Genomic DNA, 12,145 nt, shown 5'->3' on the forward strand with positions numbered 1-12,145 from the left:
TTGAAGTGACAAGTTTAGCCAGGGTGTGAGCAAATTCAAAGCAAGATCAGGCGGGGACAACTACAAGGTATATAGATTTATATACACATAGCAGGAAGAAGTATAAAAAAAATAATAGATCGAGCGAGAGACTGTGCCAGATGGGATCGCTCATTTAAAGAATGCACTGTGCCCTGAGCGGATAGAAGATATCTTAGGCTAGAGGGGCTGCACCTCCAAAATCAGCCGAGATTGAAAAAGGGAGACTAAGATGTGTGGTCCCTGTTAAACTGTTTCTCACGTCTGCAACGGCCTGATATGCAAGGGACCAAACATCGGATCCATCTTGGAGAGGACACAGGCTAAGTCTCGCACTCCCTTCTTCATGCTGGGATCTAATTGCTCATGTACCCGATTAGGGTCAACAATGACTTATGCATCTGCGATGTCAGCGAAAGATACGGGCCAGCCTTGAATAGGCTGTTGTTCCCCCAGGTCCCCAAAGACAGGAAAGAATATAGCTCCAGATTCTGAGTCCTTCTTGTTCCCTCGATGGGCAGTCGAAGCCTCTTCACAGTTGATATGGCCTTAGCCTTTGCTACTTCTTCCTTTGTGAGTTGCGAGTCGATTAGTGGGGCTCCGATACGGCAGAGGAAGAATAGGAGGGGTAAAACATTCTCTGTCATTTCCTAGAGCTTCAGTAATGCCATTTAAGCTTTTCTTCTTATGCACGGCATATCTGAGGTGTTTCAATCCACCACCACCCAGACTTTGGTTCCACCTTGCTTAAAGACTATAAGGCTCTCTACTACCTTGACTGCTCTTTCGTGTTGCTCCTGGGGCAATTGCTGCACTGAAGTTTGATGTGCCTGGAGATTCTCATCCAGCGTGCTCCACACCCATAAGTGTGATAGATACTCTGTTCTTCATTGTCGCCAGGCATAGGTATGATATCTGGCGGCAATTTCATTTCATATGCAAATTGGACTTTAGGACAGAATAATAATCCAAGTTCACCACTTCCACACTCATCGGAGACATTGACATAGTTGACAGTACCTACTGCCTCTGCCCTTTGACGAATAAGGTATGAAAGCCTCTTCCTCGCTTTCTCGGATCAGACATTCGAAGGGCTGTTCGTCAGTGGGCAAACTCCCTCCAACCATACTAGTGTATTAGGAAATATCACTTTTAGTCTTTGGTTGACGTGCAATCCAAACGTTACCCCATCTGGTTTGTCCTGGTATGCCAGAAGTTGGATGCCGTAAGTCCGGCTCCTGCCCTTTTAATGCCTAGAACAGGTTCTATATTGGGGCCCCAAACTGAGAAAATTTCATTTGTCCAACCCTGAAGGTTTCCCTCAGTCCTTTTGTCACGCTCTGCTTCGAGAGTCTAGGGCATCGCCATATTTCTCTCCACAAGAGTCTTTCCTAATAGCTTGACACTGTGTGTGCATCACGTTTAATCTCCCAGTCATCATCCCAGGTAATTTTACCCAAATATTCCCCGTGAGATGATCGAAGGAAGTTTTGTATCCATTAATAATTAGAAACTTGTGTGGTTTTTCTGGATCCAGAGGAATCCTAGTTCCCCAAAAGCACGTTAGATAAGGTCCCCGTTCAATATATTTAATGTACGCACTCATTGCAGAAATTTAGAAGATCAAGATTAGACTTCTCCATTGTTGCAATCCTATTCAGCAATGTTAGTCTAAGTGCTTGCTGGGCTCGTAAAATTTAGGGAACACTATATCCACAGATGCACCGGAAACTGATCCAGACAGTTCTCACGGCTTGGATTATAGATCCATTATGACTGCCATGTCAGTTAGTAAGTAAACCTTGCTTGGCTTATCAAAAGAGCTCAAAAAAAAGGAAGGAGAGAAGAAAAACATACAACAGCCGGGATTCGCTGGTGGTCACCCACCCAACTACTAACCGGCCGGCGTGTGGCTTAAGTACGGCTGAGCGGACGGGAAGCCCTGTTTTCCACACCCTGTGGTCGTATGTGCTAGAAAGTACACTAGAGTAAAATATATCGCACAAATCAAACCATTTCCCGCCTTATTCTTGTTTATCGCACAAAGTCCGGTTTACACCAAAGCCAACAAATGTCTGGCTGGGTTCAATCAACATCCCAAGCTCGTGTATGATTCGAGATTCATCTTTGACGCGTGTTTTACCAGAAACATACTTTTAGAGCGTCAAGTTACCCAAACACAAGCTGTATCTTGGGGTACTCCTTAGAATTCTCTTGTGATGCGCGAAAAATGCCCCATCTATAAGCACAATGAGTCGTTATCTGACCCCGTCCAAGATTGCCTTGCTGTGTCTTGCCTCTATCTACACTGAAGGAGTCGTCCCAAATTCCTCTGCCATCCATGTCCTCTCATTTCTGGTTGCATGTCTAAGCCCGCTGGATGGGAGCAATCCTAATCCTCCCTCGGGTAATTGGGAGAAGCAGTCCTCCGTCTCCACCACGGACCTCGAAGAGGCACTCTCGACCCAGACATCTTCCATTCCAGGTCGCTCTATTTGGGACCTGTTCCTCCGGAAAATTTGGTCCATTAACTCATGCGACGCGTTAGAAGCCTTCTTCTCTGACGTCCCCGGTATGCTTGTCAAGACACGCGAGGAGCAGATCCGTGACAGGGATAATGGCTTAGCTCCTGACTCGAGCTGTATACGTCTATCCCGGTGCTCACCCTTGGGGGCGTTTGTGAGGAGAGCACAGCTGGAATTTACAAGGCTGCAGTTTTATGACTCGGTCAAGCTTTGGAAGGGCTTTGTTAAGTACCGGCTGCCGACGTACCGAGCGTGGGCCAGAAGAAATCCACAAGAAGAGCAAGCCACAGTCGATATTAATCTCCTAGAGCTCGGGTTGGATACCAGGAGTCACCTCGCCCAGGTAGTCTATGGCAATATTGAGGACGACTTGGAGGATGAGCAGTACCTTAGTACCAAGGATATAGAACGTCTCCTTGAGTTTCAAATTGGAGAGATGCAAAGTAAGCAGATCCCTCTCTATGTACAGCGATTACTTCTAACAAATAGCAGAGCTTGGTGGAAGAGTTCCGGATGGCATGAAAATGAAGCTGGAACAGATTATAGTATCCGGTGCGACGCTACCAAACCTGGTGCACTATCTAAGGTATGGGTTCATGATATCCGGCAATCGATGAACAGGGAATTAATCTTTCCAGATTTCTTGATGCCTGGAGGGCTGGGGATTACCCATCATCGTTTAACAATCTCCATCGCTACTTCGACTACACGATGCACCGCCGGGACCGAGCGTATCAGTATGCGCTTCTTAATTTGGCGATCCTGCAGGCTGACTTCGGATGCTATAGCGAGGCAGTATCCGCAATGCAAGAAGCTGTATCCATCGCCCGCGAATTGTATGATTTAAACTGTCTGAACTTCTGCATGAGCTGGTTATATCATTTCGGTAAAGCATTTCCAGAACATATGAAGGACGTGCAGAACACTGGTATGCTTGGCAACGAGAAGGAAGGTCTGGCATTTCTCAAGGCAAAGGCAAAAGACACAGAGATGTGGAGTTTGCTGAGCACGACGCTTTTAAGTGAGGCTAGGCTCGAGCTGCAAAATGTAGGCTCCCTCCCTTCTCCGTGGTCTGTTCTAACAGAATCTAGGGAGACTCTCTGGCGTCTACAATCGAGAATATTGTCCGGGCGTCCCATATTAATATCACCAGAAACCTCGCGAACTTAATGGGCCCGCTGCTCCTATTGCAAGGAGTACTGTATTCACGGATAGGTATGATTTAAAGGATTAGTCCTATCACACATTCTCAACATTCTCACCTTTAACAGGCGTCTCTCATCTCTCATGGCTGAGTAATGAAATCTTCAGCGAATGCTATGCAAACCGATCACCATTTGAAGATTATCTTAAGAACACATTCCGTAAATGCCAGCTGGTACGTCAATACTATCCCGCCCTAGTTAACCGCTATGCTTACATTTGCTACTAAGCTTGCACAACAAGGCCGTTACAATGAAGTATCAAACCTCATGAACCAGATCGCCCCGGAAAAGCTTCGCCCTTTAAAAACAAACCAGTACTGGATATTTTTCTCGGGAATGTTACAACTGAAACGCCAGATCTATCGGTTCGTTCCTGATCCTTTATTGAATCTTTCGTCGCCAAGTAAAAAGGCACATCTAACCTCATTTCAGCAACGATATAGCAGCATCCAATTACCTCCTCTCCCAGCTTCAGGCCATCCAGCTCCCAGACACCGACATCTCGCAGCTCCTATCTTTTATCACTACTGAATTCATGATCCGACAAGGCAACTACACCCGAGCGCTTGACATCGTTGAGAAAACCGCCCAATCCCTCCACCAAGATAACTTTGATGTCCACTTGCAGGTTAAACTCCTCTGCTTGAAGGCCCGAATCCTCGAGAAAACCGGCCAGCCACAGCGTGGATTCTCCCTGGCCATGCGCGCCGCCAATATTGCCCACCGCGCCCGTCTCCTCCCCGGTCTCTGGGAATCTATCTGCGTGTTGTCTGGTGTTCTTCTGAGCTTGAAGGAGTTTGAGGCCGTCGCGGAAATGGTCGAGAGTATCATGCCGCAGGTCCTGGAATCTAATGATTGCGAGCTTGCGGCTCGGTCTTACTCACTACTTGTGGATGCGAATATGGGTGTCGCAGGTAAACTCTGGAGTCAGGGACAGGGGTCCAGCACGACCGCCAACAAGGAATATATAAATAGGGCTCTGGGGTATCTCGATTGCGCATATGAACAATACGAGGAGATCAAGGATATCAGTGGACAGTGTGAGATGATGGCCAAGAAAGCCACGGTGATGCATCTGACAGGGGATCCGGTTCTGGCGAATGACTATGCAGCCAAGTACCTGGACCTGCAAAAACAGAATCGCTCGGAGATGTAGCGGCATTCTGTACGATAATGGTTATTAGCATATCATACCAATGGCCCACAATTACTTTATGGCCGTAGTAGGTCTCCAAGTAGCCGTAGATTGGTATGCGTCTTTATAGCAAACAAATCAATATTTTGATTTTTCATACCAACGAAAGAAACTAGTCAATAGTATCATTGTGTCAAAATCACCATTCATCCATTCGACCCCTGGCAACCTCACGCTCTATCTTCGGAAGCCTGCGACAAATAAATATACATGTGTTTTACCCTCGGTGAACAGCCAAGACTATCCAGTAAAGTCCTCATCCCGTCCATTAAGGATTAAGTGGCCTTGTCCTTGTTATGGTAGTTGACGCTGTTGTTCCAACTATATCACAATTCGTTAGTATATGCTAGCGCACTATCGCCATCGATTGATCACGGAGAAAACTTACAAGATGGTCTAGTAAGAGAGATCTCAACGTTAGCACACAGCCCCTATAACAGATGAAAAAATAGTTCAAACAAACCTTGTCACCATCTCCCCAGGGGAAGTTCTTCACGCGGATGTTCTGGTAGGGGTACTCGACACGCTCCTCAAGAGGAGGCATGTGCTCCCAGTGCTCCCAGTGCTCATTCCAGAGGTTGTAGGCATTGACGGAGCCGGCAATCAGGCAGGGAATAACGGCACTAAATTAATTGTAAGTACAATCATTGCTCTTGTTTTGCTTTCCCTTCGACAGAAGTCAATTGCGGCGGGTTCAAAACGTACTAGATGGAGAGCTTGCGCCAGAGATCTAACCAGTCAATTGAGTCAGTAGCGTCATTTCATACTTTCTACCCAGACACCGGGCCAAATACCACGCCCAGCAAGCTCAGGAGAAGGGGAAAAGACACATACCGCTGGTAGCAGCAGCGTGGTGCTTTACATTGGCTCGCTCTCGGTTAAACTGGTTGTCAACCATCCAGGGAAGCTTGCCGTCGGTGCTGTTGAACCGACGCTGGAAGGCAGAGCGAACTGGAGCGGAACGCTGAGCCAGGCGGAGAAGATTGCGTTGAGGGAACATGGTGGACATAGAAACGAGCCTGTTCTGCGGTGACCAGCAAAGATGGAGAGAAGTGGGATTATCCCGGACGTCGGCCTTTCCGGTTAACGAAGGTTTAGCGGCCCCGTGATTTCAGTCCATCGCCCGCCATTTGCTCGTCGTGGATTATGTCAGCATCGCCTGATGTCAAATCACGTGAATCCCTCGTGCATCGGCGCCGCATCGATTAGTCGACTTCATGTAACGGCACTGTTCCAGGGGATCTCTGGTGCCTCTTGAGATCTGCTGTTGTGGATATGTCCAGCGGGAATGAGCAGTGGTCGGGATGGGATTTCGCATTACCTCTTGGAACGGTAAGCGCGTATAAAAATCCCCTGTGCCAGATCCATCTCTAATTCAGAGTCCGTAACAGTCAATGGGATCCGGTATTTATTCTGTTTTAACATCGCATGCGACTTTCCACTAAATATTGTTCAGGAACCCATTCTCGTATGAGCCATGGCGAGGGAAACGGACCTTCGAGGTTAATAACACCCATCCCTCAACTCCCATACATGCACTGAGTTACAGAACAGGCCATGTTTGACATACTAGAGGCCGACATTGTTGTCTTCCAAGAAACCAAGATCCAGCGGAAGGACCTTCGAGACGACATGGTCCTAGTTCCTGGATGGGATTGCTACTTTAGTCTCCCACGAATTAAGAAAGGTTACCATGTCAGCGCATGTCCCACTACCAAAACTAACAGCTGACAGGCTACTCTGGAGTGGCTATCTACACTCGCAATGCGACCTGTGCTCCCATACGGGCTGAGGAAGGTCTCACCGGGATGCTGTGCCCGCCCAACTCATCGGTCCCATTTCGGGATCTCCCTGACGACCAACAGATCGGCGGCTACCCGACCATCGAGCAGCTATCCCAGCTGGAGCTAGATGCGACCACTCTGGATTCGGAAGGCCGCTGTGTTATTCTAGAGTTTCCTGCTTTTGTGCTGATCGGGGTCTACTGTCCAGCTAATCGGGATGAAAGCCGCGACTCCTTTCGTCACAGCTTTCTCGATGTATTTGATGCACGAATTCGAAACCTAGTTGCTCTTGGGAAAAGGGTTTTTGTCACCGGTGACATTAATATTTCAAGAGGAGAAATTGACGCCGCCCATGCAGCCGAGGCTATTCGGAAAGGTACCACGACGGATGATGAGTTCGTCTCTACACCTGCGCGTCGTTTATTCAACCAGCTGCTGGTTAGTGGAAAGGTATTAGGCCCGCGCGATGACGGCCGAGAGCAGCCCGTTCTTTACGATATCTGCCGGTTATTTCACCCAAATCGCCGCGGAATGTATACGTGTTGGGAGCAGAGGATCAATGCTCGGCCAGGCAACTATGGATCGAGAATCGATTATGTTCTCTGCAGTCTGGACATGCAAGACTGGTTCTCTGATGCTAATATCCAAGAAGGCTTGATGGTAAGTGACGGCACTGCGCTCAAGCTGTCTATTAGTATAACTAACAGGAATAATACAGGGATCTGACCACTGTCCTGTTTATGCCATATTTAAAGATTTTGTTCCATATAACGGAAACCAGGTCAACATCTGCGATCTAATGAATCCCTCCGGGGTATTTCGCGACGGCGAGCGCCAGGTCGAGTATACCCCAAAGTTCCTACTCCCGCTCTCGGGACGACTAATCCCGGAATTTGATAAACGGAGAAGTATTAAGGATATGTTCTCTCGCAAACCGTCAACTGTGGAAACAGCCTCTGTATCGGTAGAACCTTTCAATGGGGCCACTACTAGCCCTATATCTAACCAGCTTCAAGGTCCCAAGGGTACCGTTCGCAAACGAACCGACAGGGCCGACCCTCCTCCGCCAGTTAAACGCACGAAGTCCATGACCACCCAGACTCCCATCACGTCTGCTCCTGGCCAGCAAACCCTCAGGGGGTTCTTTAAATCGAAGAACACCGCTCCGGAAGCATCCCAAGATATTCCTAATAAGCCCAGTGATTCCTTTATTCCACCCACGCCAGCGCCATCTGTCCCTAAACCAGACAATATTGAAACCACCTTTCCCAATCCGCCTGAGCCCGTCGACACCTCGTTGGAAGAAAATGACCCCATTTTTGACCCCATTGCCAGCAAGGAAGACTGGTCGAAGCTATTCACGAAGAAACCTCCACCTCAATGCGAAGGCCACCAAGAAGCGTGTGTTCGAATGACGACGAAGAAACCAGGAATCAACTGCGGTCGGGCGTTTTGGATCTGTCCGCGACCATTAGGACCCAGCGGGAATAAAGAGAGGGGGACGCAATGGCGATGTCCGACGTTTATCTGGGCAAGTGATTGGAATTCATCGTAAGGGTTAGGGTAGTTGTTAATAATAGTTAGAGCTTGCTCAGCTAATACCCCTACATTTAATATTATGACATCGTTCGAGTGAATATCCCTTTTCTATTTTGTAGTATAGAGGAGTCGACGACAACTACATGGCATATTTCTACTATATAGATATAGTCGAGTACAAAGAAAGGCAACCAACAAAGCTAACAGAAGCAAAATCCCGGATAGTAACGCAAGATCCGACGTCCTAACAACAGTTTCCGGGGTAAAAGACTAAATTGCACCAAGAAAAAAAAAAAAAAAAAAAGGCTGGTAAGGACCAAGAGAACATTCTGGTTTGAAGCTTGCAGATTCAAAAGGAGGCTGGGGAGCAAGTGCATTCCAGCCACGCGAGCCTAATAGATTAGATTATGGATCGTTCGGGGATGCAAAGGGCCGCTGCAGAAGCATGGCCTTTTTTTAATAAAAACGTGGCTATGCAAAGATTGGTGGATCCCTAAAAAGGCCTGTGAATTCCGCAGCTCATATTAACTACTTAGCTGTAGCTAGTAGCAGTATGTCTGTCTGTGTAATATATACCTGTTCCTAAGACAAACAGAGGCAGACCACCATTATAATACAAAGCCCAGGGCGTCTATAATGCAATATGTGTACAGGAAAAGGAAACCGAAACCCGAAAGAAGAACCGCAGAACAGCAGAACGGCGAATACAAAAATCTTATAGAAAGAACATAGAAGCCACCATGATGTACCCTCGGTGTTCCTGGTACCAGAAGCCCAATTTCTCCCATTTAGCAGCAATCGGTGATGGAGGAGAATTCCAAAGGTTTGCCTTATTATAGTCCTTGTGCACCCGCTGGATCAGACTATATTAAAGATTGCTGAATTAATGTCGAACTGCTCAGTCGGCATTATTAAATTTAAGACGTTTAAAATACTATCCATGGGAAAACCCGCCTCCATTTTAGGATACATAGTAAGGGTTAAGATACTCAAGGTTTTATTAGCTAACAGTGGAGATTTAGTGGATTGGCTTGTCTTGGGACGCTGGGGTGACAAAACTCAATATTTTCTCTTAGAGGACTTGCAAGGCGAGTAGTAGTAGTTGTCTTGGTGTTTTTCGACATATATCTTTTTCAGTTCCTGGACTGACTGTTAAAATTGCAAATTCACATTTTCGGGCTCGGCTTTCTACTGTATTCCCAACACTTATTAAAAGTTACAGTATAATTTTAGTGAATACTGGGTACTGCACACACAATTACTTGCTCTTAGTATTGCGTAAATTTAAATAGATTGGGTGAAATGCTCCTATATTATTTCTTTCAGCTCATTTCTATAGGAACTTCCCCTGACTGTTCTAGGAAATAAGGTGTATAATATGCAGGACTCCAGTGATACAATACTCTTAAATTTTATGGGCCTTAACTTTGTCTCTTAACAAGACACCTATCTCTAGGCATAAGTTCAGCAGTAGTAAGGAGTGAATGGTCCGTTACAGGTATTAGTGAAGGATGGTGAACTTCTCTTTGTTCACCAGCCTCCCACGCACCCAACCTGGTGACATTAAAATCTACCTTTGTTCCTCTCTAACAACCATAGGAAATACTTGTTATTTTCTCTAGTCGCCTTTCTTTCCCGTGTCTCCGACTTCCTTAATCTTACCAACAACATCCCAAGTTTTATTACACTTTCCCTGTCTGTCTTTTCACAATCTACTCTTTCCTGTATCTCGTTGATCACGAACACATACTCTTTATTTGTTCTATCTCCTCTGTTATTTGAAATGGAAGCTGTGATGTCTCCTCTTCAAGCGGCGTTCAACTCATTTCTGCTAACTATGCCACCCAAACGCCTCGAGGAGCTGCTCAAGTACCTTCAAGATGCCAAAACGCAGGAGAACAACCAGCCTCTGCAGTATAATAAAAACACTCACACTCGTCTAGTGGTCGATCAGGACAACAATTATCACACTGCTATTTCTACTGGTGAAAATCCTAGGTCTCAGTCTTCGCGAGGAAAACATCTGCACAAAGGCAAGAGAAGACCGCTTAACAGTTTCATTGCATTCAGAAGTAAGTATTCTCATATTTATTGTTATAACAGTAACGGACTCTAACAGCAACAGGCTACTATTCCGTTATTTTCCCCGAACTCACTCAAAAGGCAAAATCGGGCATCCTTCGCTTCCTGTGGCAAAATGACCCATTCAAAGCCAAGTGGGCAATTCTTGCCAAAGCCTACTCGATTATTCGTGATGACCATGATACTGATGTTGCTTTGGAGACTTTCTTGGCCTTGAATTCTGGGTTTATGGCCTACTTACGCCCGATTGCTATCTTAAGGCTATGGGTTGGCAATTAACTGTTGACGATCAGCAGCAGTACACCATGGCACGAGTTAGTTTGACAACCACAAACGAAGCCGATACTTCCACCAACTACTCTGTTGATGATATTGTTAACAATTGTTATGCCACTGGCTATGTGTCTGAACAAAAACGCAAGAACAAAAGGCCCCGTAGTGGGAATACTCCTGTTATGGCTTTCGCTGCTCAACCAACTCTGGCTGCACATGAAAACAACCACCTCCAGGTTTTAGGTAATAATTTAATTGTGGCTGAAGATATCTCGCAAACCACCAGCATGGAATTGGCTACCCCAGAGCAACTTAAAGATGTGCCTACTCCGAATAGAAGCGACCTGAGTACAGTTGTCGGTGAAACTTCTCACAGTAATGCTGCTGTGCCCAGTGTCTATAAAAGTCCAGCTGAACAGGGGCTTGCAACAGGAAATATTTTCAACTTTGGATGTGAAAATTTGGAAATTCCAGTTTTCAACGAAAATACTTTGTTTTCCTATGAGCCATCAATTCAGGCACCAATGGTACAATACGACCCTTTGTTTATCGATCCGTTTGAGGTTTTTGAATTCGGTCACTTAGTCAACGCCTAATTTACATGAACACTTCTGTCTCTAAACATCGAAAACCGGGTGCTGTAATCTAAATAAAAAAAGATACAAAGCTCCAGGCATCTAACAGTGACACCAAACCCTCGACTATACAATAACAATAACTTCCAATGATTCCACACACATCTCGCGGCCTCATGAACATACAACACACTCGTTGTTGTTAAAACGCTCTGATGCATATCAAGGATGGCCTACGAAATTTATCAAGCGATGCATAGATACAGTTTTACTTCTCTTCTGTTGTTTTTTTATGTGTTTTTTCCATACAGTAACTGATAACAGCACATCGCTATTCTTGTCTTTATCGTGTCCTGTTCATACGGGTGTCACCTACTCATACTGTCATTCTAATCTTTCTCAAGATTTCTTACAGCCAAGAAGAACATCTGGTACGATGATTATGGTGTAATGATATGACTCCATTTTTTTTTTTTTTTTTTTTTTTCCTTTGTCCTTGTCCACAAGGCGTTAATAACTGTTTTGTCTCCATTCCCTTCTCCTCTCCTGTCTTTTTGTTTCCTCTTTTCTACATTCCAACGGACTGCCTATAATCCAGCTTGAATCTATCAAATCGATAGGGTTGCTAGAGCCCAGGTTAGTTCAGGGCAATAAGATTGTGGATGGCCATGCACTGGATAGGACGGCGGTTAGTTGAGTTTAAGTAGGTTGAAACGAATTAAATCTCCTCTTGGAAAGGAATCTTCTCAAGAGGCATTGATTCGGTGTATTTTAGAAACCAATCCCCCCCCAAAAAGGGAATAATCCATACGACTTGCCTCTAGCTTTCTTTGTCGATCAAACCTACCTCTACCTAGACTCCCTTTCAAAGACAGCTGCTTCCTTCCCATGGCTCGCCAACACCCTAGACAAAGAAAGTCGGTGGTTAAATGGAAGCCAAGACGCCGAC

The 12,145-nt window shown here is 45.9% G+C and overlaps 4 protein-coding genes across 4 annotated transcripts; 3 read left to right on the forward strand and 1 right to left on the reverse strand.

The window, feature by feature from the left end:
* Window positions 1-2,268: 2,268 nt before the first annotated feature.
* APC5 (putative anaphase-promoting complex subunit Apc5) lies at window positions 2,269-4,904 on the forward strand (the record flags this gene model as incomplete). The annotated part of the gene is made up of 8 exons (XM_033571496.1): window positions 2,269-2,986; window positions 3,036-3,129; window positions 3,182-3,280; window positions 3,332-3,590; window positions 3,635-3,758; window positions 3,815-3,921; window positions 3,977-4,113; window positions 4,181-4,904. The coding sequence occupies 8 exons, from the start codon at window positions 2,269-2,271 to the stop codon at window positions 4,902-4,904; spliced, it is 2,262 nt and encodes a 753-aa protein (XP_033424811.1).
* Window positions 4,905-5,218: 314 nt separating this feature from the next.
* On the reverse strand, window positions 5,219-5,943 carry COX13 (cytochrome c oxidase subunit VIa; the record flags this gene model as incomplete). The annotated part of the gene is made up of 5 exons (XM_033571497.1): window positions 5,219-5,264; window positions 5,332-5,339; window positions 5,407-5,566; window positions 5,649-5,673; window positions 5,778-5,943. 5 exons carry the CDS (start codon window positions 5,941-5,943, stop codon window positions 5,219-5,221), a joined length of 405 nt encoding a protein of 134 aa, XP_033424812.1.
* A 557-nt stretch (window positions 5,944-6,500) lies between these two features.
* On the forward strand, window positions 6,501-8,282 carry APN2 (DNA-(apurinic or apyrimidinic site) lyase APN2; the record flags this gene model as incomplete). The annotated part of the gene is made up of 3 exons (XM_033571498.1): window positions 6,501-6,630; window positions 6,678-7,387; window positions 7,446-8,282. The coding sequence occupies 3 exons, from the start codon at window positions 6,501-6,503 to the stop codon at window positions 8,280-8,282; spliced, it is 1,677 nt and encodes a 558-aa protein (XP_033424813.1).
* Window positions 8,283-10,103: 1,821 nt separating this feature from the next.
* ATNIH1004_006872 (uncharacterized protein) lies at window positions 10,104-11,217 on the forward strand (the record flags this gene model as incomplete). Its single annotated transcript, XM_033571499.1, has 3 exons — window positions 10,104-10,338; window positions 10,392-10,537; window positions 10,609-11,217. 3 exons carry the CDS (start codon window positions 10,104-10,106, stop codon window positions 11,215-11,217), a joined length of 990 nt encoding a protein of 329 aa, XP_033424814.1.
* Between the last annotated feature and the right edge of the window lie 928 nt (window positions 11,218-12,145).

This window comes from Aspergillus tanneri, assembly GCF_003426965.1.
Source record: "Aspergillus tanneri strain NIH1004 chromosome Unknown AapTan_7_pilon_pilon_pilon, whole genome shotgun sequence".
NCBI classification, from domain to species: domain Eukaryota; kingdom Fungi; phylum Ascomycota; class Eurotiomycetes; order Eurotiales; family Aspergillaceae; genus Aspergillus; species Aspergillus tanneri.